Source organism: Orbicella faveolata, unplaced genomic scaffold (assembly GCF_042242905.1).
Source record: "Orbicella faveolata isolate gen_17 unplaced genomic scaffold, um_ofav_v1 contig_46, whole genome shotgun sequence".
Lineage (NCBI taxonomy): Eukaryota > Metazoa > Cnidaria > Anthozoa > Scleractinia > Merulinidae > Orbicella > Orbicella faveolata.
In genome coordinates, this window is record NW_028301576.1 from 17,882,003 (window position 1) to 17,909,336 (window position 27,334).

The following is a 27,334-nucleotide window of genomic DNA, read 5'->3' on the forward strand; positions in this document are numbered from 1 at the left end:
AGCAAATCGAGAAACTTCAAAACTGATAAAATAATCTTCCCCACGCCACCTTACTTAAACAAAAAGGTTACGCTGACAAATTGCAGGCGCATGTATCGACCCCCATCTGCTGATCTGCTATCTTCCACGGCTCTTGTCATTGCTATTGACTTTCTCACTTTATTCCTGGACTATGGCTGGATTAGAGAGAACACTTCGTGTACTAGACGCTCTAGGCCTCTTTATCGTCACTCGATTTCCATTTATAGAGTTATTTACACTTCTAATGTCCACTGGAGAGAAAGCCGAGCGCATGCCGGGGGCGCGGATATTCACATTCAGAGACACATTACGGCGCGAGTATGTTCTTGCGTACGCCAATGCGGCAGTGTTTTTCGTTTGTGGGACGGGTATGACACTGGATTTCAAAAGGAGAAAATGTGGCTTCGCTGCAGCTTTACATGCAGTAGTTTACACTGTGACCGCTCTCTTTCAACACAAAAGTCCTTCGGAATACTTGATTGTAAGTAAAGCAAACGTGTACATGTATAATCAAGTAAAGTATTGTCAGAAGCATATCACCTGGTATTGTAAGTTATCAATTCAGACTTGTGTTACGATTTAAGTTTATATGAAAAGGTCTCGAACTTGCCTTTAATCCGATTATTTTTCTAAATGCTTTCGCTCCTTCAGAAAAAAAAAAATCGTTCATTTGATTGAATAAGATTGTTTTATGAACGTAAGTTCCAGTGCTTGTGATCAAATATGATCAGGCGAGTTGCTCTCAGTATTTTCTCATGTCGCATGTATTCCTCAAGAAGACTTGAGCCAGAGCTTAAAACCAGAGCTCTTGATTCAGAGTGCATCACACATAATATTTAGGAAAACATCAAGTTAGTAAAGAAAGTGTACCTACACGCAGGTGTATCAGGGGGGTGGGTGAGGGGAAGCGGGCAGGGGCTGAGGATTTTCACATTTCTGATAAAATGTCAAAATCCCCACATCCCAGGATATGATTGCTGAAAATCATCAAACATTCTCCACCCTGGAACAAAGAAAGCTCGTGAAAATGTAAACATACAGAGAATTATCAAAAGTCTTGAAAAAGGAGCGGATGACAGCCAACTTTGGGCTTTTTAATGTAAGCACCCTTCCTCCCTGTAAACAGGGCCTAAGAATGAATGATGTCTCCCCAGGTCAGGATGTCTGCTAGAACTGCCGCAGTGTGTGCTGGTTACCTCTTTGTTGCTGGAGGACTCACTGACAGTCAGCGAGGCCAGCAAAAGGTATTCCAAGCTCTTCAAGTGGGTCGTCAAATTCTTGCCTTTTATCTCTTCTGCAATGCCTACATGGTATGGGCGAGTGAAGAGGACCGCCTTGCTCATTATAAGAACATCCCTGGTGGTCAGCTGATGCTTATAGCTGTTATTGCTCTGTATGTGATCCCAGCACTCTTCATCTATGGTGGATACGAAGCAGGCTACTTTGGCCGCATTGCTGTTTGGCAGTTGGTTGTCATCTCGGCTTTAGTGGATTTTAACACAAAGTACTGGTATAGAAGTTCTAGTCATATGGAGTTTTGGTCTCAAATCCAACATGCTTCTAGGAATATTGCTGTAATAGGAGCACTTCTTCTATTAAGCAGAGTAAGGAATTGGTGAATTTAGTTATTGACACTTTAACATACTGGCTAAGTGGAGCAAGTGGGGGAACAAGGCTGAATACATACTAGGGAGTTGACATGCAGTCAGCCTACAGATAACCTACAAGTTGAGAATTATTTATTTTCTTTTGTGGATTTAAAAGTAAATGGCAAGAAGCAAGAAATACGACACTTTCTAGAAACTGACCTTCAAATGGACATGGATCTCTTACAGCTACAGATTTTGATGAGACATAATCTTAGCAGTGTGTATGTTTGATCTGTTTATTTTCATTCACAGTCCAAGAATAACTTACAATTAATTAATTACCGTTTGTCAAGACAGCTCTCGAATTTTACTGTAGTGTTTCACGTTGATTTTTGCTCATTTTATATTAAATAATACATTTAAAGTTGCGAACATGACAATTTTACTCTTCACAAAAATGTTTAACTTGATACTTTTGTTTTCCTCGCAAAGGTATGTAACCTAAAACTCTTGTTTTCTCGAAAACACACGGGAGATGTGCTAGTATTCTTTTCATAGCTGGAGATAAATGGAAGAAAGTTGAATGTCGGATGAAGAAATGGAAGAGGAATGATTTGCTTTATTTAAAATGCAAATTATCTTTTGACCGATAAACAGGAACTAATCTAATTATCAAATTGTCACGGAACAGCAGTTTCTATTTCCACCTTTGGCGTTAACAATAAAACCACTTGAATTTAAAATACACACTGATGTCGGTTAATACAACTGAGGAACATTTCAACGAGAGTATTGAAAGTAAACAACGCTACTTGGCCATGATTATATTCTTCATTGGTGAACGATTCCCCTCAAAGACTGATAACATGCTTTCAGTAAGTGCCACGGAGTCTGCAGCAATATTTGAGCAGTTTCCTGGGTTTTTTGTTCAATTTGACAAGTTTTAATGCCACTTACTCGGGAGAGTTTCGGCTGCGTGTTGGAACATTTTGGTCTCTTTGATGGAGACAATTAAAGGATGAAACAAACGCACTAGTGTAGTTTGGAAACAATAGATGATATTTCTTGAACCAAGTTAGGCGTAATTCCAAGACACGCATTCACAGTAACATCCTTGTATCGTACTAAGGATGCTAGAATGCATGCGTATGACTTATTACGATTCTACCGCAAGGAAAAGCGCTCAACGTTAGTGTGTGATCTTATATGAAATGTATCTTCCACCTGATATATGTAGTTGACACTAACGCTTATTAATCTGCGCGTGCGTTTAGAGCAAATGTTGGTTTTGTTCTAAAGAGAAAAGTACCACAAGGAGAGCAAGGGGCTTTCTGAAACAAATACATAGCTTTTTGAAGTGATCATTGAAGTAAGGTAAGTACATGCACCACCTATTTTACGTAGTGCTCACAAGTACCTACCTCATCCTAACCCCCCCCCCCCCCCCCCGCTTGCTGCAAGCCTAATTAATTAAGGTCATTCCACTGAAATAGAACCTGCACTGAGATTTTTGTAAAACTTTGCCTATTGATTGTTTATATTATAGGAACTTAAATTTTGAAATAAAAATGAGGTCCCCATGTTCGTTTAGCAGAAGCACCTTGTTTATACCCATATAAATCCTTATAATAGCACCATAATTGTCGCCACGATTGCTTGCTAAATTCACGTTTCCGACGATTGCTTTTTGTTCTACACTGAGAATTGGTCCATAGTTATTTTACACAGAGAAACTTATTACTCAATTCAAAACAACAGAAGAAAATGATAGGTCACCATACTTGTTTGCGAGAAAATGACGATTTACCTCTATGGCAAGGTCCAGCTGTAAAGAAAAAGCCGCCATTTTTTAATGCGCGCACTAATCACCTGTGAAATTATGCGTAGTAGGGATGCGCAATGCAATACTGGCGAATAACCCTAATTGAAATTAATTAATTAAACAAACATTAAAGTTTACACCTTATTTCCATAGTTCCTTATTGCCATAATGCCATAGTGCCTTAGCGACATCAACCCCTAAACCATCCCAATAGTGCACTCCGCACTAAAAAGCAGAAGGCTCTGTAATCTTTCTTTGATGTTACTGCAGAATTTGTCTCCAGTAAATTTATAGAGTTAGAATGCTGATAGGTTTTCAGGCTTAATTATTGTTTGTTATTCTTTCTCTATCAGTTCCTTGCCTAAAACACTGACCAGACTGCACAGCCTATGTAGGCTAGTTTATATCAACTGTTTCAAGAGACACAATACGATAGATAGGCTAAGAGAAACTTTCCTGGTTTGAAATATTGCCTGTCAGGTGTGGAACAACACTACTCTTAGGGTTGTTTACCTAATACCCAAAACTTCTGGAAATTTTGGTCAGAAAGTAAATGGTAGGACAATTTTGGCTTGACCAACCAAAACTTTTTCAAAATAAATAGAACATCTTGAAAGTTAGTCCAAAAACTTCCAACCAAAATAGCAGAGTGGAAAATGTGGTTTCCACTTGCAACAAATTCATTGCCACCATCTTGGAATTATGATCAGGTCAAACTTGTCCTAGTCTCTTTCAGTAAATTGGGGTTTTTGGAGTAAATGGAAAATGGCCAATGTGAAAAGAACTTACCATCAGGAATTTTTGTTTACCATTTGCACAAATCATTGATGAATGGGTTTCATCATGTAAATGGTACACAGTCTAGGTCTTGGGTACCCGAGGAAACTTTATCAACCCTTCATGCCAGAGTACATCTGTATTTCCTGGAGTTCAGTGCTGTAACGATTAAGTCACTGCACCTTCTCCTTTATGGTCCGCATCCTCCCCCCAAAATAATGGTAAGCCCTCAAGTCTCAATACAACAACAACCGTGTAGTGATAAGCCCCAGACCCCAAACACAGCTCTTAATTTAAATAGAGTATATTTTATTACTCAAGATGCTACCATAATAATCCTACATATTAAGATGGTCATTCCAAGAAATTACAATAAAAATACAATCACTGCAAAATAATAAACTCTGGTCACGAAAAAAGTGTAAACATTAAAAAAGATGTAAAAATATTTGGGTACCTATAGCCTCAAGTTTTAAGCTTCTGACTTGTTGAGTCAGAAAACCTTGTCATTATATGCTAAGATGATGTGCTCTTAAAACAAGGTTAATAGTTCTGTAGCTGTAAAATTACACAAGAAAAGGATCCTTGAAATACAAATCCAGTAAGTTGTGTAAAATGTGTTGAGAAAAGTATGCAGCTAGTGATAGATTTCATGCAAAGAGGGAGTGTTCTAGCTCAGAAAACAGACATATTCCACAGCATCACTAGGAGAGAAAAATTTTACAGAAAAGAACGAAATCAATCAGTAAGTGGATCTCAAAAGTACTTGATAATTAAAACAAGACTGTAAGTAGATGACTTATCTCCAAACAAGTATCCATTTTACAATACTGGTCATACAAAGTTTTGTCCATCCTCGGAGACTCAGGGGTACCTTGTCGGGACGCGATATTTTCAGGCAGAGGTAATTTCGGGCAAAAGTTTACAACAACGGTGGAAGAGCACTCTCCTGCTGTTGTTGTAAACTCCATCCAAAACTATTGCGTTGTCCCAACAAGCTACTCCTGGGTCTCCAAGGATGAGGTTTGCCCAAGTTTTTGCAGACAGATGAGTGCGTAAAAAGCCACTGATAATCAAAAGATTTATCTGGAAATGATTTCCAAGTTAAGTTTGGGTTTTAATTGGAAGTGAACAAATCTTGGTTAGGCATTGTGTGATGACCAACTAATATCTGCAGCTCAGTCGGAATGGCATCTTTAAACAATTCTCTCAAGACAACTGTTTGCCCACTCCTTGATAATTTCAAGGTGATTCAATTTCACTTTTCTACACTTCAAACAATAAACAATACAATCCTCAACCACAGCAGATATTTGATGCCTTACCCGGTAGTCGTAAAACACATTACTTGATTCAAACGTAATCAGTAACAGAATAAACATTTTAGCTTGGCAACTTGGGAAGATTCTTTATAAAAAAAACTTATTTGAATTTTAGTCTTGCACTGCATTGACACTGCAATTTAATTACAAAATGCAACTTTCTATCCTATGTTTTCCTTAATTGATGAATTATGAGCAAAGGCTATGACTTGCTAAAAAATGAATGTTGTTCCTGGTGAAGTCATTTTCGTTTGTGGGACCTTGTTCGCCCAGAGACAGAATCATTCTGTGGTTTGCTGTTTCTCTTTCTGCTGGAAATTGACTTCTTGGGATCCTATAATACAAGTCCAAAATGACCAAAATTTAACATCAAGAACACAGTAAAGCCAGTCTAAGGCAAATAGCCATAACCCATTTTTTTTTTGCTAACAAATGATTGTCTTCACCTCCTCCTCCTCCTCCTCTCCCCCCCCCCCCCCCCGCATTCCCCCCCAGTCCCAAGATTCTAACATTGCTCTGTGGAGAGGGGAGTTGAATAATTCTGTCATTTGTTGCTACTTTATCAAGTGTCCCAAGGACTTAAAAATTGGCCAGAATTGTACTTACCGGTGATTTGATATTCCATGCCCTGGGTTTTGGAGGCCTGTTGAATAATTCAAAATCAAATCTATCAGCAAATTGCAAGTGTTTGTTCTGATCAATAGATCAGAGGCATCTTAAATAAAACATTTTAAAAGCAGTATCAACTTATTCTTAAAAGAAGTTTATTTTAAAAGCAAGGGTCTTGACTGAATTTTTTAGGAATTTCCATTTGACTATAGATCTGACAAATGAGCAAGACTGCATTAAATCAATCTAGACCATGTCTTCCGGTAATGATCTCTCTGGCTGACAAAATATAAATTATGTGCAGAGAAATTAACTCCTGTTAGTATCTCTTACTTCTGCTCAGGTGACATCAAACAGATTATTTGTTGCTCTTTTTCTTCCCCATCCCCAGTGTCATCTTCTGCGACTTTGCCTTCTATCCAGCTTGGTGGAGTACCTGAGCAAAATTTCACCAATTACTCCTAAAATAACTAGTATTCTTGTGTCAGAGAAACAAAAGAGATTTTTACTTAAACTATATTTTTAATTAGGCATCTGCTCTAAGAGCACAAACTCATTGCCATGAGATAATGATGAAGATGATGACAATGATAATGACAGGGAAGATGTAGGAGTGCCAGATAAGAGTTTAAGATAAACGAATTTATTGACAGTCAAAGGCAAATAAGGGAATTTAGAATTAAACCAATAATTCATCAAGTTGAAACAAAGACAATCACAACCATGAAGAAGGTTTGGATACTTGGTCTTAATTAGCATAGATTTTGACAATTTTACTTCTCTGTTAACTCCTTAGTTTTTGATTCCACCGAGAAGATATCAAACACTCAAGGCGGTGTTTCATCAGCTATCCAAACACCTCGAATTTCATCAAAAAATACCCTGCTGCGCATCGTATTTTCAACTCTCTTCTTGGTGTTTGGATTTCAAGATGAAACACTGTCTCTCATGTTTGACATATTACATCTGAACTAACCCAGTTCTTTACTTGAAAACTTGATCTTGTTAATGCTCAGAACAACTGGCTAAATCACCTGAATTCACTGGGCTGTTGGTTGCCAATTGATTACAGATTCAAGGAAATAATGGGAATGAGTCTAAACCAAGTAAGGCAAGTGAGTGAATTTGTTACCTACAAAATACAGAATTTAATTCCCTGAAGAAACATAAGGGAATGAACTGACAAAACAAAATAAGAAAAATGCAAAATTTAGGAAAATCACCAATAAGAATTGCAACACTAATAAGAGCAGTTTTAAAAACTTAAAATGAACTAATTTAGGATTGACTGGGTCAAATTCGTACTGGGTATTATGCATTTGCACCGCAGCTTAATTTTTGTATTGCCTTTATTGTGGCCCACATGAGACAGCTAACCTTTGTCCTTGGCGTATACTCTAATTGGTAATGAGGTTGGTATAGGAGACGGTGGTGCTGTTGCACTTGTGTTCACACAAAATGAAATCCTTGACAAATGACTTTTTTCACCTGAAGCAAATGATATTTTAATAGTTAGCAAAATAAATAACACAATGAAAGTGCATATCTAACTTAAATTTGACTCCATTCTTAGTAATAAAAAAGGTAAAGAGGTAAAGTCTGCATACGAGCCAAGCAGGGGCGTAGCTAGGGGGGTCCTGGGGTGCCCGTGACCCCCCCTTTGTAAGCCATTTTTTAAGCAAACAACCTACAACCGGCAACGAAAACGACATGACAATCTGGTGAGTACCCTCATTTTGGCACAGTGTGACCCACCCTTTGAAAAATCCTGGCTACACCCCTGGAGCTAAGTGGCCCACCAGGCCGGAGCTTATCCCAGTTTCCTTAGCATGAAGCAACTAGGAGCATTTCTACTCCCCCCTGGATGGAATGCTAGTCCATTGCAGGGTTACCCCAAGCATTAAATTCACCAGTACCCATTTATACACCTGGGTGGAGAGAGGCACTGTGAGAGTAAAGTGTCTTGCCCAAGAACACAACACAATGCCCCCGGCCAGGGTTCGGACCCAGACTGCTTGATCCGGAGACGAATGCATTAGCCATGAGGCCATTACGCCTCCATTCTTAATATTTAATACTTTTTTAGATATAGTTAAATGGAATTTAACATAGTTAACGACTAGGAGCTAGTCTGGTCAGTAGCGTTTTTATAGGCGGTTGTCAGTGTCTTGGCCGTCTGTGAGCATTTGGTTAGTGTTTGGTGCGTTTTGTAGCGTTTGATATAGTTCTATGAAATTTTACATAGTTTATGACCAGGAGCCAGTCTGGTCAGTAGCGTTTTTGTAGGCGTTTGTTAGTGCCTTGGCCATCTGTTAGCGTTTGTTTAGCGTCTGGTGCGTTTCTGTAGCGTTTGCAACAGTCATATGGTCGTGAGAGCCCTGGGGCTGACATTGTCCAGCGGTATATTTGGTTAGTACATGTGTTGTCGTCCCATGTGCTCGCTATGTGTTCATCGCTCTGTTAGTGTGGCGTTGTGGATTGAATTATAGTTTAGCGGTTCTCGGCTTGCTTTGTTAGCTATCTCGGTCGCTGTCCCAGTTAAAACAGAAGTTCTTCGATCTTCGACCGTGGCGTTTTTGTTTCGTCCTGTCTCCACCGCCGTGTTGTGGTTCGTCTTCACTTCTCTCGTACCTGGTCCGATAGTGTGCTCGCCGTTCAGATAGCCTGGCTTTTGGCTGGCCTAGTATAGCGTTTCCCAGTTGGGAAGAATTTCGTCATTCGCCAACAGTGGTATCCTCGCCCGCTGTCGTGTTTCGTCTTTAACTGTCGTGGTTCATCTTTAACTCGCTCGTCGTTCTCTCGTACCTGGACCGATAGTGTGCTCGCCGCTCCGATAGCGTGGAGTTATGGCGGGCTTAGTGTAGCGGTTCCCAGTTGGGAAAAAAAAAAAAGAAATTTCGTCATTCATCCACCGGGGTTTCTTCACCCGCTCTCGCGTTTTTGGTTCGTCTTTAACTCGCTCGTCGCTGGTTTGTACATCATGCCGAACCCACCTCGTTCAACCAACAATAGCTTGTCTGCCGGACTTCGTTCGGAGGACTTACCTCTGTTGTCTTCCGCGCCGACAGTGGTTTCAACGGCTCCCTCTGGCCCTGTGGCGCCTTTGGCCGTCGATTCGATCGCGGGGGCTGTTGTTCGCGCACTTGGAAGCTCCCTTCCTACCATCATCTCTGCAATTCAAGGGAACGCCCCCTCGCCATTAAATTCCCCCGTCCCTGGCACTTCTGTTGGCATTGCTCCATCTAGCTCCTCCGAATCGACTGCTGTTTCTTGTGATGCCAACGTTTCACCTGTGGCTTCTGGGGCGTCGTCAGGTATGTTTACTTTGCCTGCTTTTGTTCCTACTTTTTCTCCCGTGTCGGCCATCACTGACTCGAGCTTGGCCCGCTTTGTGGCCCCCATCACCTCTCCGTTCGCTTGTTCCAGTGTAGCCAGTAGCCTGCCAAGCCTTGGTAATTCTGCATCAGTGACCAAGTCTGAGAAGGCTTTTATTGTCGGTCCAGGTCATGCACCAATCCCGGCAAAATTGGCCAAGAAGATCGTAGAGGGCCAGTTCGTGGAGTTGGCGGATCTGCTTACGGTAAATCTTCACGCTGTGGAACAGGAACCACAGACCTTCCTGGAGGGTAAACTCCTCGTGTCCAACGCCAAACGCAGGCAAGTTGAAATTAAGGATACTCTTACCTGGACTGAGGCCTTCACAATTTTCCAGCTGGTCCTGTGTGCATCTTATCCCCTGCGCTGGTTGGACCTGACGAAGTACAAGCTCCTCATTATTCAAACAGCCCGTTAGTATCCAGGTCTGGCTTGGCTTGAATACGATCTGGCCTTCAGAAGGGATGCCGCTGCCTTGGGCCTTAATGATTGGTCCAAAATGAATTTGGATCTATATAATTTTCATCTGCGTTTGCCAACATCGTCCTCACTGCAACCAAAGCCATCCTCCCCTTCTGGGTTTCCTCAGTCTTCCTCAGGCAACCCGGACCCCCGCTTACGTACACCATTCTGCCATTCCTGGAATGAGGGGCTATGCCGGTGGCCATTTGGGAGGTGCAGGTTCCACCACAACTGCAGCAACTGCGAGGGAGAGCATACCAAGGCTAACTGCCCCTTTCCCCGCTCAGCTGGACTTTGTTCCCGCTCCCCCTCTCCTGGGGGGGGAAGGGGACAGTACTGACGGGCAAGGTACGCCCAATGTTGTGTCTGTACATAGTTTTAATAATTTGATTGTGTTGCCTAGCCAGCAGACTGGACTGCCTCAGCTGGCAAATTTGTTTTGTCCCGTTCCAGTTTCCGTTCCAGTTTCAGTTCCAGCTTCAGTTCCAGTTTCAGTTCCAGCTACGCCCTGCATTATAGCTGTCTCTTTTGCTCCGTTGTATCCGGTTTCTAAGGTCTCACCATTACAGCTGGATCAATTTCAAGCGGAGTTGCACCATCATCCCAACGAATCAGCTGTAGCTTATGTGATTTCTGGCATACAGGATGGATTTCGGATAGGATTTGACCCCTCCTTGGTGTCACTCAAATCTGCATCTTCGAACATGCGTAGCTCCTCCGAACACCCAGCAGTGATTGACTCCTACTTACAAAATGAAGTCTCTTCCGGCAGGGTGGCAGGTCCTTTTCCAGTGCCGCCACTTCCATCTTTGCACATAAGTCGTTTTGGGGTGATCCCCAAAAATAATCAGCCGGGGAAGTGGCGTCTCATTTTGGACCTCTCCTCACCTGAGGGGAAAAGCGTAAATGACGGCATCCCTAAGCCCCCGTTTACAGTTCAGTACGTTTCAGTGGATGCCTTCATTGATGGCATAATGACTCTGGGCCGAGGAACACTAATGGCCAAGTTCGACGTGGCCAGTGCATATCGGAATGTGGCAATCCACCCGGATGATCGCCCCCTTCTTGGCATGAAGTGGCGTGGGCAATATTTTGTGGATATGGTGCTCCCATTTGGGCTGCGTTCTGCACCATTCATTTTTACTGCCATTGCAGACTTGGTTGAATGGATTCTGGTTCAAAATTATGATGTCACATTTCTCCGTCATTACTTGGACGATTTCCTCACCTTGGGCCCACCGGCTTCCCCTGTCTGCCACAACAACCTTCAAACCTGTGTTCAACTGTGTAAAAAACTTCGTCTACCACTTCATCCAGATAAGCTGGAGGGTCCTGCGACTTGTCTTACAATCCTTGGGATTGAACTTGACTCTGAAAAACTTCAGGCCCGCCTCCCGGCTGACAAGAGAGTTAGAATCGTTACACTGTTAGATGTGTGGGCTGCAAAACGTTTTTGTAAACGTCGTGAGCTGGAATCACTGATTGGCCACCTCCATCACGCCTGCAAGGTTGCCCCACAGGGTAGGACATTCCTTCGCCGGATGATCAACTTGCTTTGTGCCTTTCGCCGCGATGATCACCCCATTAGGCTTAACCAGGAATTCCGACGCGATTTAACATGGTGGCGGGAGCTGTTCCAAACTTGGGATGGCCTCAGTTTTTTCTGTATGCCCACATGGGCCCCTCTCCCGGACTTCCAGGTCTCGTCGGATGCAGCTGGCTCTTTGGGATACGGAGCTATTTTTAAATCCCACTGGTTTTCTGGTGCCTGGTCAGTTGCACAAAGTTCATTATCTATAGCGTATAAGGAACTCTTCCCAATTGTGGTAGCAGCCTATCTGTGGGGCCCTCAGTGGGTATCTCGGCGGGTCGAGTTCTTATGTGACAATGAGTCCGTGGTGGCTGTACTTAAGTCTGGCACCTCGCGGGACAAAAGCCTAATGGTGTTGCTGCGTTATTTGACTATGCTGGCCATCCGTCATTCCTTTTCGTTTACAGCTTCATCAGTTCAAGGTAAAGCTAATCCAGTTGCTGATGCACTCTCTCAATTCCAATTTCAGCGGTTCAGACGCCTGGAGCCACATGCCGACCCGACCCCATCCCAGATTCCTGCTTCCCTTTTGGCAGCGCTTCAGATGCCTTGACTCAGAAGTGTCACTTCCTACTTACCCAAGGTCTTGCACCATCCACCCGATGAGTGTACCGATCTGCCCAACGTCGATTTATAGACTTTTGCCGCCAGGATGGTCGTGCAAACCAGGATGGCTACATTCCCCCGGCCAATGAGGAAACTCTCATGCGCTTCGCTTCTTTATTGGCAGATAACCTGAACCATTCCTCCATCAAGGTCTATCTTTCAGCAGTACACTCCCTTCATATTGACCATGGCCTTCCAGATCCTTTAGTCGACTGCCTTCGTTTGCAGCGTTTACTTAGGGGCATTAAGCGGGTTCAGGGTCCAGCTTCACCTAGGCGCCTACCTATCACAGTAGATCATCTGAAGGTCATTCAGCGCTCTTTGGACCTGTCTACGAGAGACCATGTGATGTTGTGGGCTGCGTGCTGCTTGGGATTTTTTGGTTTTTTGAGTGCCGGGGAGTTCACAGTCAACTCTGTGTTTGATCCTAACACCCATATGACTGTTAGCGACCTGCAAGCAGACTCCTTGGTGAACCCCTCGTGTTTTAAAGTCCGTATCAAGTGCTCCAAGACAGACCCCTTCCGCATGGGTTATGATATCTACTTAGGGCGTGGCTTGGGCTCTGTGTGTCCCATAACAGCTTTGGGCAATTACTTGTCTCCACGTGGGTCCACTCCAGGGCCACTGTTTATATTTAGCGATGGTCGTCCTCTTACGCGGCAGCAGTTATCATCCTCTGTGCAGTCCATCCTAAATGAGGCAGGGTACTCTGGCTCATACTCTGGTCATAGCTTCCGTATTGGGGCAGCGACAACTGCAGCGGCGCGGGGAGTTCCAGATCACCTTATCAAGACCTTAGGGCGGTGGTCTAGCGATGCCTACCAGATCTATATCCGAACTCCAGTTAGTTCCATTGTCCGCGTATCCTACCAGTTGGTGGCTTAACAGGTAGCGGATTACTCTGGGTACCAGTGGGGGTGGGTGCCTCAGGCTGGGGTTGTCGGGGGCTGTGGCCTTGGTGCCCCGAGCCCCCTTACTCCGGGTTGTTCCATCCCGGAGATCCCTTCGGCATGGCGCGGGGGGCTCGTGGCTTGGTTGCGGGTTGGGCAGGCCAGTCGGGTGTTCTAGCGCCTTGGGGATGTGACTGCAGTTGCAGCCCCCGGGCTTCGTAGGCACCTTCCCTCCACTAGCGACTTGGGCGTTAATGCAAATTAACATATATATATGATCAAATGTGCTTTAAAATAACATACCGTAAATCCTTGAATTAGCGCCCCCCCCTCAAATAAGCGCCCCCTTTGAATAAGCGTCCCTTCTATCAGCTGAAATTTAAAATAAGCGCCGCCTCCTCTCCCCTGCATTTTGTGGATGAGTAAGAGACAACAAAGGATGTATATTTTTCATCATATAGTATTAGATTTGTACATTGTTTCAGTTTGTGAACACGATGAACACATTAAGTACTAACGGTGCCATGTTTTAAGCTTTGGGATCAGCTTTTTATGTCGATAAACAGCTTATGTTGTTGTTTACGCGCAGATGACATATTAAAAAAATGATCATGTCAGGTGACGATTTGGGAAAAATTAAATAAGCACCCCCCTTGAATAAGCACCCCACAACTTCTCCTTAATTTGAAATAAGCGCCCCAGGCACTAATTCAAGGATTTACGGTATGTACAAATCCTAAAAATACAAATAAAATCCACTTAGTAAAAATATTCAACCTACATCCTAATAAAGAAAGGAGGTTTCAAAATGTTAAAAATTGCATCTGTTACTTAGTTGTAACACATCAGTACAGGAGGGCAGAATTCTCAAGTGGCATTATGACTCTTCTCGCAAAACTGTCATTCAATAAATTACCTTCTGGAGTGCTAGTTGCACGCTCTTCATTGTCCCTCTGAAAGGCTCTGGAATTAGCAGGCTTAAGAGGTGTGCGTCGTTCTGGTCCCTCCATGAAAGTACCATATTTACCAGGGCCTCTAGAGCCTTCTATCTGACCAATGCTTCTCTTCTGTTGTTCAGCAACTTTGTGTGCTTGATCCACAGCTTTGCGAGCAGAATTCAGAATAGCTGCGGTTGTGAGTGTGTGCCGTCGCTTGTTCTGCAAAGGGCTGATTTGTACAGTGAGGTTCGATTTCAGAGCACTCGTGATCAGAGCCTTGTTTCTCAGATCTGGGGCTAGAGTGTGTCGTCGGCTGATTTGCATTTGGCCAATAGCACCAGCTAGAGGTGTAACAATGTTATGCCTGTTGGATGCTGTTGTGAATTAAATCATGAGCCAGATTGATTAATAAATTCAATAACATTTGGGTTAATCCTCCCTTAAACATACTTACAACAACACATGCAAGTTACAGTTGAAAAATAATTATAGTCAAATTAAAGAAATGAAAACTGAGTATATCCATAAGTGGAAAAATGTTTGGTTTTATAGTAAGTTTTCTTTTCTAGTTTTTAGCCTTGTATGTATACTATTTTACCCTTTTCAACAAAATAAACATGTTAAAACTGTCATGATTATTTGACAAGAGTTAGCCTTACCAATGTTGGGAGAAGGTGTAGCACTTCGAAGCTGTGGGGTAACAAACCCTGTCACCTGAACTGGAGTGTTTCCAGGCTGCCTGGCAATGACCTGAGTAACAAGTTGTGACAACAAAGAATTTATAACAAACTCAACAACACTTACTAACTCTTACTAACTCTTACTAAGAACTCTGACTAAGAACTCTTACTAACAGCCACTGAGCATTTTCAACTTGAACCATTAAAAAAGTCAGCTACAGGGCTTTTATAGTCTCCTTTGCAGTGGTTATATAAAGACTAGGGCTTTTACAGTTTAGTTACAATCCCTCCTTCAAAAACTGTTTTTTTGATCCAATGCTTTTTTTACTCTGAAATTGATATTGAGCCACGCCCATGCAAGTTGACCAAGTGTCTTGGCAGAGAAGAATTGAAGTCTTAGTACAGTCCAAATGCACTGTTTACTTATGGTTAGTTTCACTTATATTTGCTTGCGGTTAGCTTTTATTTGTTGGACAGGGCCATATGCAATACTGTAGTGCTGTCCTTAACAAACAAAAGCTAACCACAAGCAAACAAGAGTGAAACTACTAAACCGCAAGCAAACAGTGCATTTGGTGTTCAGTGTTCGGCATTCTGCAAAATACCCCTGCTGAATGAGATACCAAAACAATAAACTACACTGACTTTGCCATTTACAAAAAAAAACATATAATTGTCCAAACCTGTGGGGAACTGTTTGGAGTGCTTTGCTTCCTCCTCTGTTCCTCAAGTAGTTCTTTCTGTTGTTCCTCAAACCTTTTGAGATCAAACTCAATTTCATTGGCTAACTGCCTGTCTGCTGATAGCACGTCCTGAACTTCTGATCTGTAATCTTTCATCACTTCTTTTAAGCAGGACATCAGGTCTTTGAGCAACGGCGAATGTTGCTTTTCGAGCTGCCATAAAAACAAAATAGTCAAGTGTTTCTCTCATATCAAAACTCAAATTTTTCATCACTAATAAACATTTGAAACATATTATGTAAAGGGGAGCAAGTCTAGAAGAGCGAGGAGGAGCTGGGAGAAGGGTCTGGGAGGAGGGGTTCTTGCACGCCCACCACACCATCAACTCACCATATGTTTGAGCTCAATGATAATTGGTACGATGTTCTCAATCATGTTCTTCTTTAAAACCTGTAACACAAATCAAACACCAGCATTAGATCTCAATACAGGGGCACCCCTGCAGGTAGAAGCTTCCCATAAACAGGCACTCAGCCATGATCCCTATCACACACAGACCTCTGCTTTCAAATGTCCCATAAGTGCAAGACATCTCCCCTAGTGAACACTTTTCCTGGTCTTGAAGGTGTCCCATACCAAATGTTCAACTGTGCTTTGCAAATCCTAATACGACTAACTAATAACTTGAACACATGTTCAAGTTTATTTACAAACAAATGGTCAACAAAACAAGATGAGCTGACTATTAAGACACCTTGATGGCTAAAAACAGTTGCGCATATTCCTGACCAACTGAGACCAAAATCTGTTATTTTCACCCCTAAGTGAGGCAACAAGCATAATTGATCTTCTGTTTAGTGGCCTTACATGCCGCTTGGCATAAAGAAGATATGTGAAGGTGATGTAACTAAAAGGAGTGTCGCTTAAACCTTGAGTGTGCTTTAAAATTAAAACATGACGAAAGGTATGCTAGCACTGAATAGTTACAATATTGTAACCCTAATCAACTACAGATTCATCACAGACTACACCAAGTTAGGTTTGAGTAAAAGGCACACTGAACGCAGTTGGTCCAAGCAGGTATAACACCAAGACCTGCTCCACAATGGATAGCATACCTAGCGTGGCTGTAAGCAATTTACCTGAGTAAGGAATTTGTTTCTGGCTTGCACGATAGCAGCTCCTGCCATGTCTCCCTCATCAGCAAGATCCTCAGCTGCCTTGGCTCTCATTGACGAAAGTTTGATATTCTGGAACAAAAGAAAACATGGGGTCTGGGTATGAAATACTTGTTAATTAAGACCACAGACAGGGTAATATGCATCCATTACAGCAACATCTTACTCTCTAATACAGCCAGACATAACTTCTGGTTGGAGCAGGAATTCTCCCGAGTAGTGCTTGCTGTGAGCCTTACTAGTCCTCAGTGTTAGAAGAGGTACTGTGATGAGCATGAAAAAAACCCAGAAGACAAGTTTTCTTATGAGGTAAACTTCAAAAAAAAAGTTCAGTTTTGGTACAAATTACTACAGAAGTGCACTGAAGTTATAAAATATGTGACATGAGTTACCCAAACACATGGTCTCGAACACAAACTGAAAGTCTGGCAGAATGTTTAAAAATATTGTTACCTTGTCTTGGAAAAATTGCTAATTAAAATATTAAATGTTACAATTTGCTCTCCTTTTAACTATTTGCTGATTCGAATCTTTTCATCTTGTGTTCTGGACATTGGTCTTTTTTTAACCTTTTTTTTTGTATGAGCTACATTTAATCTATGTGAGAGGTGAGTTGGCCTCATGGTTAGTGCAGTCGTCCCTGGATCGAGCAGTCCGGGTTCAAGCCCTGGCCGAGGACACTGGCAAGACATTTAACTCTCACAGTGCCTCTCTCCACCCAGGAGTACAAATGGGTAGTGGCAAATTGTTGGGGAAACCTAACAAATTGCAGGGGAGTGACCTGCGATGGACTAGCATCTCATCCAAGGGGAGTAGAAATACTCCTAGCCACTTCATGCTACAGAAACCGGGATAAGCTCCAGCAGCTATGAGCCTGTCAGCTCCAAGGCTTCACTTCACTTTCTTCTACAGTAATCTATAACTAATGGTTTCCTTCCTCCACAGACGCTAGTCCTCAGCTATCTCAAACAATGAAGTATTAGTTTGAGGATGTTCTTAGAAAATTCCTTTCAGTATAACAAGTTGTGAAAGACATTTAGCAACTGACAGTTGTTACCTTGCTACTCAAAATAAGCAGGGCATCTTTTAGAACTGAAGCTGAGTCTTGATCCAGGATAATATCACCGTCGTTGAACCCACCAAGCACCTACATCACAAGAATTTGAAAAATCAAATCAGTTGGGATGAGCTCTAAAATCTCATATCATCTGAATGATGATTTGCAATTTTTTTGCCAACAAACTGAATCTTTATGCAGTCAGATACAAAAGCAATCACTTCATGCAAGCACATTTGAAAAGTCATTTCCTAAGCAAGTCACAATAAGAACACATGTATGGAGGGTAGGCAGCAAATCCAGAGGGAAACACTCATCCAAACAACTTGCTGACTTTCAGTTAAAATCCAAGTCTTTTCAAGAGGAATACCTACCATGTGTTGTCAGTTCAGATCATGTGTACCAAAGGCATCCGTGGTCAAGTGTCGATTGATACCGTCAATTGACCCTCGATCGACACTTGATTGACATCTAGATCGATACTCAGTCAACACTAAATTGATCAACACCCCATTATCAGTTGGTTGATAGTAGGCAGAGTGTCAATTGACTCATATGTATCGATCGACACTCCATGGTGTGCTAACCGAGGGGGGGATAGGGAGGGAATGCTGAGAACCACTACACTATAATTCAATCCACAACGCCACACTAACAGAGCGACAAGCACTCTGCAAGCACATGGGACAACGACACACGTACTAACCAAAAATACCGCTGGACAATGACAGCCTCAGGGCTCTCATGACCATATGACTGCTGCAACCGCTACAGAATGCACCAAACGCTTAACAAACGTTAAGAGATGGCCAAGACACTATCATATGCCTACAAAAAACGCTACTGACCAGACTAGCTCCTGGTCATAAACTATGTAAAATTTCATTGAACTATATCAAACGCTACAGAATGCACCAAACACTAAACAAACGCTAACAGACCGCCAAGACACTAACAACTGCCTATAAAAACGCTACTGACCAGACTAGCTCCTAGTCGTTAACTATGTTAAATTTCATTTAACTATGTTTGACCAAGTATGGATGGAGATGTCGATTGAGTGTTGATTGAGATGTCCATGACTAGTCAATTGAAGGTCAATTGGGGGTATCGATTGACACTCAACCGCAGATGCCTTCTGTACGCATGATCCATCAGTTCTAAGAATGCCCTATAACTTGTTCAAGTGACAAGGAAGAAAATGAAATGAAATATATCATATGACAGAAACAATTCAGACCTCTTGGCAAAGCTTTCTCGTAAGATGAAACCTGTCCTCGTCACTCATGTGAGTCAGCATAAACTGATAAATTGTGAAACGTTTTCTAAAAAATAAAACAAAAATGACGTTTCACAATGTGTCTGACATACACAACCAGGATTGTGCTCTGGGGAAGGATTATCAAAATCATCCCTTTAGTTTGGTCAACATCTTATTTCATCTGTGAATGATGCAGTTCTATTAAATATTGCATTTGGAAGGTGTTTTTGAGATCCACTGAAACATTTCTTGGCTATTTACTTGCAGTCAAAAGAAGTGAATATTAAGAATATACACACACCAAAACAGTTTAGTCTATAAAACTGACCAGTGCAATTAATAAATTGATGCAGTAGTAAAGATCAAATTGAACCTTAACTTATAGATTGAGGCTGTTTACCCAGAATTATGGTCTCCCTTCAGTGAAAAGAGTTTCTTCTCCCTGTCTGTCTGTGGGAACTTGTTGTATACTAACCACACAGAGAAGAAAGAAAAACGATTAACAAGGAACATTAATTACAGAAGTACTATTATTTTGCAACACTTGTAAATGTTACAAGGCATGCAACTGACCAACTGACCGACCAACTGACTGACCACACATCTTTGTAAACACATTTTTCTAGACCCTTTATGAGCCCAAGTGATATGTTAGTAGTCATTGCATAGGTATACCTTTGTGATTTGTAAAGGAGTTAAAGTGGAACACACACTCTACAAAGTGTTGGAACAGCATGCCTGGATGTCTGGTCAACAGAAGATGTACCAAGCAAAAATCAGCTGAACAAGAAAAACAAAAACATGAACAACATTTTGATCAGCAACAAGATTAAAAATGAACAAAAAACTGGCATTTTTATCATTCTTAAATAACTAACGAAAGCAGAAAAGAAAAACACCAAACTTCCTTACCAAATTTCCTTATCTCGACATCTTCGTCAACTAAAGTAGTGATAAAATGGTAAAAGAGAGAACCTTTCCATTTAACAAAGTCTTCCTGTAAACAAAAAAAAAAAAATGATGCTTGTACAGTCATGAAAATGATAACCATACAATTTCAGTCATTAAGTCTTGGAGTGGGTGTGTGTGTGTGTGCGTGGTGGGGGCGGGGTTTACAATTGGAAACAATTTTGCTACTAGAAAATGTTAGGTGCAAACAAGAGCACCACATGTAATGATAGTTCTATAATCAAGAAATAAGTCTCCCAGAACGGTGCACAGCTACATAAAATACACACCAGGCCCTCCAATGAGAGAGTTATAATTAGAACTAGAAAAATGTATCTTTTTAGTAGCTACATCAAAACACATGCTCATGGGCTTGTTTACAGGCAGTGATGGTCTTTTAATGGGGACTTTTCCATCTCGGATTTAGGGGCCTATTTTTGGGAGAACTTATTTTCTGGGGAGAGGGAGCTTAATTACTATCAGATTAAACACACTCCACTAAGTATACTCATTCTATCAAAACAACTCTGACATCTCCATTTGATGGTCACATATTTCTTTCACTGTTAAGTCTGAAAATGTTTGAAGCACATAAATTGAGACAATCTTCTCTGGATGCCTGTCTTCACTCTCGCTTGAGAAGAAATAAAAAATTAGTTTTTAGTTCATTGCCATGTGCAGCATACAGTACCTGAAGAAGGTGTGTTAAGAGAGTCAGTGTCTGTCTCCTCACAAGAGATGCACTGTCTTTCAAGCAGGTAGCAATGTTTGGGACATATCGATCAACAAGACTAGTATATCTGGAAAAGAAAAGACACTAGATCAGGCAGGAAGGATATAATTCACATACTTTACACTAATGACTCACAACTAAAATTGCTAATAGCTGCTGGGAAGTATAATGCTCAGTTGTATTCTGAGTCCAGACACTAGCATTGTGTTTATCCAGGAGAAGTATAACACAAATACACTGATTCTTACAATAAAAAATAGAGTAAATGAATCACAATATTTAGAGAGGAAACCTTCACCATAATCTTCTTGCAGCCATTGTACTTCTGTACATACCTCACACATAAGTCACACATGACCACGGTCACATTGTTCCTGATGGCTGGGTCATCGGAGGTTTCTAACTCTCTTGCAAGTGCGGCAATGCACTGCTTGGCTAAGTCTTCATTCTGAAGGCACAGTTTTCCTAACAACGAACATTTTCAATACAGATATCTCACTTTTGTATCATGCCATATGTAGAAACATACACGTCAAAGTACAGATGACTTGAATGCAAAGGCAAAAGTAACCTCAAAACTAGCTACGTTCAAGTTTTAAACAACTGCAGCAGTGTTTTAGTGTCTTGAGCCTATTGTTTGTTCACAAATGCAACTGCTACTTCAAACTTAACGTCTCTTTCTTACACTTTCTTTTCAAAATTTGAGTCTCTAAATCTGGGATGTTTGTAATTATTTCTCCTATGTCACTTAGCAGGTATTAGAATGTTACTGCCTTTTTGAACAAACCCAGTGGTAGATTTAGCTGGTTTGGAAGAAAATTCAGTAACCTCAAACCTAGTCATGTTTAAGTTTGAAACAACTGCAGTAGTGCTTTAGTGTCTTGAGCCTATTATTGTTTGCTCACAAATGCTACTGCTACTTCAGATGTCTCTTTCTCACACTTTCTTTTCAAAATTCGAGTCTCTAAATCTGGGATGTTTGTAACTATTTCTGCCTTTATCACTTAGCCAGGTATTAGAGGTTACTGCCTGTTTGAACAAAACCAGTAAAAGATTTAGCTGGTTTGGAAGCAAAGTTACATCCCCAAAGTCAGACTTTGCACAATGTTTGGAGACTATCAAGTTTTATCAGTGAACAAGAACAGTCTGGATTTAAGTGTGTAGCAGCAATGGATATGAATTCAAATACCTTTTAGATAATACTTAGCAGGCTTCTACTATTATATTAAGTGTCCCCAATTAGTAGAGGGCTGTTTCCCCTCATCTTGCTAAGTTTTAACATTAATAAAGTTTTGATGGACTGACTGGCTGACGGACGGACGGACAGATGGAAAGACGAACAGAGGGACAAATGGACGGGCAGACTGACTGGTTGGTTGATTGGCTGATTTAAAAGCATCATATAAAAATGGAAAGATGCACTTTGAATGTAGTGATTAATGCTTGCCTCCTACTAGTTCGCATCTGAAATAATTTCTTTTCTGGCCTTGCTTCAGTCAGATGTCGTTTCAAAATAGTGAACTCTACATTGTTTTAATTGTTTGGATGATATAACCTACCAAGAGTAACAAATGCATGAGCTTTGACAGGTGGTGACAGATTTAGCCTCTGAAGGGGATCTGAATAAAATAATAACAAATAAAAAGAGAGAGAAAATCAAAAATTAACGTTACTACTAACTACAAAGAAGATGAAGATTTTTAAGTGTGCCTTGTCAAATTTAAGTGATAATTAACCTGAGTTAAAATCGAATTAAAATCTTTATACCATAGGTTCCACAAAAAAATGATCAAAGGTATTTCACAAGGGTAAATGTCTACAAGCACACAACATGACAAGAATGGTCTGTCCACAAGCGTGTGTGATGTGTTTTGCTGTAGGATAACCAGCATAGGGCTATGATTTGATCTGAACTTATGCTTGGTAAGTGTTTTATAGCTAATAATCTTACAGATATTGTCAGGTGCTTGGTCATTGATTGTTTCAAAAACGATTGTTAAATGACCCCATTGTTGACCCAGTAAGTACCTTCCATTAGTATTAGGTAAGAAAGGCACTAAGCACAAAGTTTAACAGGAGACTAGCTATGACTATAACACTCCAACAAAACTATCACAACCAACCTTGTTTGTTGTTGTGAGATATCAGCATGGATTCCACAAACATAAACAGCCGTTCTGTGGTCTTGGTTGGTGCAAGCTGTTAATAATTGAAAACAGTCAGGCAAGCAATCCACTTAATTTAATTTGTCAATAACACTTTGCATAATAGTTGATATCTGCAATTATGATGTGATGAGTAATTTCAATTTTAGTCAAGGGATTCCCTCCTTTACTGTTACACTGTAACAACTAGCAAGTAAAAGAAAACACTAAATACTTCATTCACTCTAAGAGCAAATTGATTCCAGAAGGGGTTAATGCTCAAAATGACATCAGGTAGCACTAAAACAGCAGCAGTTGACTCCTTTGCTTTCAAGTCCTGCAAAGCTGCCTTGCTCTGTGCACATAGACCATGCCCCCAGTTTAACTGCATAGAAACTGTGTTCCTCACAACAACGTGGTACCTTAATACTCCTGCTAGATGGTCTAAGTCTTAGTTACAATTTCAGACCTTCAAAGAAAGCACAACAAACCTGTGCTACTTCTCCCACAGTGAACAAATGTCTCATAAGAAGTTCTTCATCTAAGGAGTCCCGTTTTAATGTTACACTGGACAAGAATTCCTCGGAGGCCTTCAACAAGTCAGAACACCAATGGCTATTGTTTCCCTACAAAGGAATACAGAAAAAAGTCAAAGAACAATCAAAGACAATCTGCTGGGACAAAACAGATACATCATTAGGTTGAGTAGTACTATATCTAAACCCATGCTTAAAGTGCACCTAACCCCCAAAATTTTTTTTCGCCAGAACGAATCTACTTATTATTTGAAATAGTTCTGTGAAAAAATTTTTGAATTCCATTAAATCCTCGATTTTCTGTGCCATGACGAAATCTCGAAAATAGCTCCAAAACACCGCCATTTTGTTTCACGACCGAGTTTGAGGAGAATGGGTCTAGCGGCTCTTGTAACGTCTACCCAGGAAGGTTGGATATCTCATTTCCTCTCATTTCCTTCAGGATGGTGCAATACACATTCGAAAAGTGCGCAGAAAACGCCTTCCAGAGGTGCTATCGGCTGTTGCAGCAATATTCCAGATTTAAAGAAAGATATACTGTACAATTTACTGACAATGATCGGCTAATGGTGCAATAAAGACGTAAACGATGGTTGATTTTGTCGAACCGAAACAAGCGAACTGAATCTGTGAGAACCATTGAAGAACTCTCACTGGAATTTGTTCCGCAGACTTTCAAACGCTATTTTCATAAATTTTCTGCTTAAAGCTAACCAGAAATTTGTAGAAATACTACCTACAACCTATATCTTCCAATCCCGTAATATTCATAACATAACCGGCAAAGTTGTGTGATCCGGTCATGATCAAGAAGCGTTATACTGATATGTAAATAGATTGCAACTGTACGCCGCTAACCAACACTTATTTCTCTTTCGATTTAGATGAAAGTCGAAGATTAATCCTCTAGAATTACATGATAACAAGATTGTTAGACTCACAGAGTTTTTTGAAGGTTTGGAAATCAGCAGTGCGACAAAGATTCTGTGCAATAGCGTCGAAAATATGACCGCATAACATTATCTGCAGACCGCTTAGGGAACACATCCTTTTCGCTTATCCGACGAATTTCACTGCAAACTTTGAGAACAATTTACATTGGTTATTTGGAGTTACGACTTAAAATGTGTGACAATGTGAAATCGGTAATTGTATGAAATGTTTCCTTCCGCCTTGCTTCCCGCAGCTTCAAAAATACAGGTCCAAACAATACGATTTTCATCAAGGTCATCAAGTCTCGAAAACTGCAACACGTACGTCGCTCTTATAAACATGAAGCATTCAACTGAAAGTAAAACACAAACTGGATTTAACAGAACCTTGACAAAATACATTCTCAGTAAGGACAAATGTAAACGGGCTATAAACACGCGTGGGAATCTTATGTTTAGTTGACGAAATTACCATCCAAAGCAGTCCTTGAGTTTTCTTTCCTGCTTTTCGTTTGCCTGCTCCTCCACTTCGTATATAGCTTTCCATTCCTAATATACAAGCAGCTCGTCCGCAAAGACGTCTTCCCCGTCGTCGCTTGAAATATTGTAAATTGCTCTCAAAGCTCTAAGCAGTGAGTTCACAGTTGTCGAACGTGCTCGATCGAAGTTTATTTCGGAGCCTTCCAAATCGAAACTTAACTCTGACTCCAGTGACGAAAAAGAAATGATTCTGAGACAAAACTTGGACGTTTTAGTCCCAAAATACATCGGAACGATTAGTTTTGCATTCTATTTTCTCGAACAAATACAGGGAGTTGACTGAGGCACTATTGTGTTTGGTTCCTGGGTAGACGTCATCAGGTACCGCCGCCCCAGACTCCCTAAAACGCGGTCGTGAAACACTTACTCGCGACTTTGAAAGGGCATAAAAAATCGACGATTCAACCAAATTCAAAAATTTCTTCACCCAAATGCTTCAAATAAAGTCTAGATTTGTTTTAGCGAGAAAAAAAAATTGGGGGTTAGGTGCACTTTAAGTGAAAGACTGGGTGAAGCAAACAGTGGGCCAAGGTGGAGAGTAAAACTAACCATGCGTCAGGAAACGGGGGGGGGGGGTGATTCTTTTGTGGTCAAACAGAATGTCAAATTGGCCACATGTAATGCCTTGACAGCTACGTGCTCCTGTACCACACTCTGTTACTGTGAATGTGAATGAGGTAGGTTCTGGTGGATGAGGTTGACCAGTATTTGATGAGACACAATCTTTTCCAGTACACACGGCTCAGGAAAGTGTGTTAACAATAAACAGCAATGTGTTATGGTATTCAGCACTGATAGACAGTTGAAATTATTACAAATCTAGACACATTAATTGTGATTAAATAAGGCAGTGACTTACTCCTTCCTCTGGCTGCACTTTACAGAGCTGTAATGGTGAAAAAAATCGCAGTTTAAGTTTTCTGAACAGAGAAGGCTGTAACTTTGCTATTATCTAGAGAAAAGGCTCGGGAGTAATGAAGAAATATGCGAAATACAATACCTTGCAGAGGGTTGCTATGATAGCAGCTATGACTTCTGGAGAACAATCAAACATGATCAATTTCCTTTGTAGGTCATCTGAGAAGATGTAGAGAATGAAGCAACCATTAATTTTGTGAATGTTTCATTTTCCTTAGAGCATTATTAAAAATAAAAATGGGCACGCACAAGCACTGCAGTATTAAGCTCCCCTAAGCAGAAACCTCTCCTAATTTGATCTTTTTTCTGGTCCCTGGACTGGTGAGTCCACTTTCATTATGGTGACACCAACTGTTGCCCAAGCAGTAATCAAGTTGTGATTTAAAGAGTGTGACCTACTTCTTGCAGTGATATTAAAAGCTGGAAAGTAGAATTAACTCTAAAGTAATTTGGAGACCTCTTTCCTTCTGAGGGTAATCCCTAGAAAGGAACTGGGAGACTACACATTTCATTTGGAATCATACCCTCAATATCTACTTTGCCACAAATTACTGGTGCCATCATAATTTATTACCCACAATCTGCTCCCATCTGGCCTTGTAGTTCAAAAATCTCTGTTTTCATCTCGAAGAAAACAACACAAACTATTTTTGCCCACACTAGGGTTTTTGCCTGTTATCCACCCTAATTAGCCTGAAAACACTGATAGAAGTGAAAGCACATGATGCTTTTTCATCGCCATTCTCAAAAGCCTCCGTTTTCACCAGTCATTTTCAAAAGACTCCACTTTTGAAACCATTTTTGAAAGTTTCCATTCTCATCACTGTTTACGAGCATTTTAGTGTAGATGATAGGCAAAAATACCTCAAAAAATGTGCGTTTCATAAAAAAAATTAGTGTAGTCGGGGCTTCAGTTAGTAGAGCAAAGGGGATCTAATCCAGACCATGTGGGTTCAAATCCCACTCATGCCACATTTCTTTACCTTGTACTTCTTGTTAGACCTTTTAAGAAACCATAACACTGAAGAGCATAGACAATCTTTAATGTGGTATATCTTACCTTTAAGGGTTCTGATCACTGCAGGTGGAAGAAGAGAAGCAGTGCTTCCCAACACTGTTAGGATCCGACACAATGTCTCCCAGTCATAATCTGGCAAACAAAACATGAAAGGAAAAAGTTAGATTAAAATTATAATGTTCATCAATTCAGTCACCGAAAGTAAAGATGCAATTATTATTATTATTGCACTTCTTCGATCCATGATACTCCATAAACTGGCCACTAGATGTTATAATGCCGAGGTATATATAAATTAAGTGTCCCCAATTAGTAGAGGGTTTTTTTCCCCATAGGCTATGTTAAGACACATTAATTAAGTTTATGTATATATGTATGTTATGTATGTACAGGAGGCTTCACAATAAGTAGCCAGAGTCACTTCATGCTGTAGAAACTGGGCATGATTAACACACAAAATAGCAAAGTGACAAAATGGCGCTACAAGTAAGAGTCAATGTGGGCTACAGGCACCTGTAAAGAGTTAACCTGTACAATTACTAAGAGCTAACCACTGTCAAGTCAGTGATATTTAAGCTAACCTGAGCACCACTTGGGCTAACCAGAGTGCTACTTAGGCTAACCGCAGTGCCTTTTGCCATTTCGTGGCTAATTGACAGGGTGGGACGGTCTGGACTACAACTTTCTTGAAAATTCTAGTT

At 41.0% G+C, this 27,334-nt stretch overlaps 3 protein-coding genes and 1 pseudogene across 6 annotated transcripts in view; 3 read left to right on the forward strand and 1 right to left on the reverse strand.

Moving 5' to 3' along the window:
- The first annotated feature begins 91 nt into the window (after positions 1-91).
- Positions 92-2,355, forward strand: LOC110040405 (transmembrane protein 101-like). The gene is made up of 2 exons (XM_020745638.2): positions 92-502; positions 1,176-2,355. Exons 1-2 carry the CDS (start codon positions 173-175, stop codon positions 1,638-1,640), a joined length of 795 nt encoding a protein of 264 aa, XP_020601297.2. The 5' UTR covers positions 92-172; the 3' UTR covers positions 1,641-2,355.
- Positions 2,356-4,497: 2,142 nt separating this feature from the next.
- Positions 4,498-27,334, reverse strand: part of LOC110040358 (condensin-2 complex subunit D3-L-like) — a 44,600-nt gene continuing 21,763 nt past the window's right edge. For all 4 annotated transcript variants that reach the window (XM_089276991.1, XM_089276990.1, XM_089276993.1 and 1 more), the window contains 22 exons: positions 26,676-26,765; positions 25,698-25,774; positions 25,557-25,583; positions 23,181-23,315; positions 22,669-22,744; positions 22,105-22,164; positions 20,881-21,010; positions 20,504-20,612; positions 19,777-19,861; positions 19,540-19,644; positions 19,265-19,334; positions 18,844-18,928; positions 17,604-17,693; positions 16,511-16,618; positions 15,759-15,818; positions 15,369-15,581; positions 14,665-14,755; positions 13,984-14,379; positions 7,518-7,628; positions 6,474-6,576; positions 6,138-6,174; positions 4,498-5,865 (listed from right to left, as the gene is read on the reverse strand). In XM_089276991.1, the coding sequence (XP_089133117.1) occupies positions 5,773-5,865; positions 6,138-6,174; positions 6,474-6,576; positions 7,518-7,628; positions 13,984-14,379; positions 14,665-14,755; positions 15,369-15,581; positions 15,759-15,818; positions 16,511-16,618; positions 17,604-17,693; positions 18,844-18,928; positions 19,265-19,334; positions 19,540-19,644; positions 19,777-19,861; positions 20,504-20,612; positions 20,881-21,010; positions 22,105-22,164; positions 22,669-22,744; positions 23,181-23,315; positions 25,557-25,583; positions 25,698-25,774; positions 26,676-26,765 (2,351 nt within the window). In that variant the 3' untranslated portion in view covers positions 4,498-5,772. The remainder of the gene's footprint in view (positions 5,866-6,137; positions 6,175-6,473; positions 6,577-7,517; positions 7,629-13,983; positions 14,380-14,664; positions 14,756-15,368; positions 15,582-15,758; positions 15,819-16,510; positions 16,619-17,603; positions 17,694-18,843; positions 18,929-19,264; positions 19,335-19,539; positions 19,645-19,776; positions 19,862-20,503; positions 20,613-20,880; positions 21,011-22,104; positions 22,165-22,668; positions 22,745-23,180; positions 23,316-25,556; positions 25,584-25,697; positions 25,775-26,675; positions 26,766-27,334) is intronic.
- LOC149098716 (uncharacterized) lies at positions 9,072-10,317 on the forward strand (annotated as a pseudogene).
- LOC149098717 (uncharacterized) lies at positions 12,158-13,318 on the forward strand. The gene has a single exon (XM_089277003.1). It carries the CDS (start codon positions 12,274-12,276, stop codon positions 13,060-13,062), a length of 789 nt encoding a protein of 262 aa, XP_089133129.1. The 5' UTR covers positions 12,158-12,273; the 3' UTR covers positions 13,063-13,318.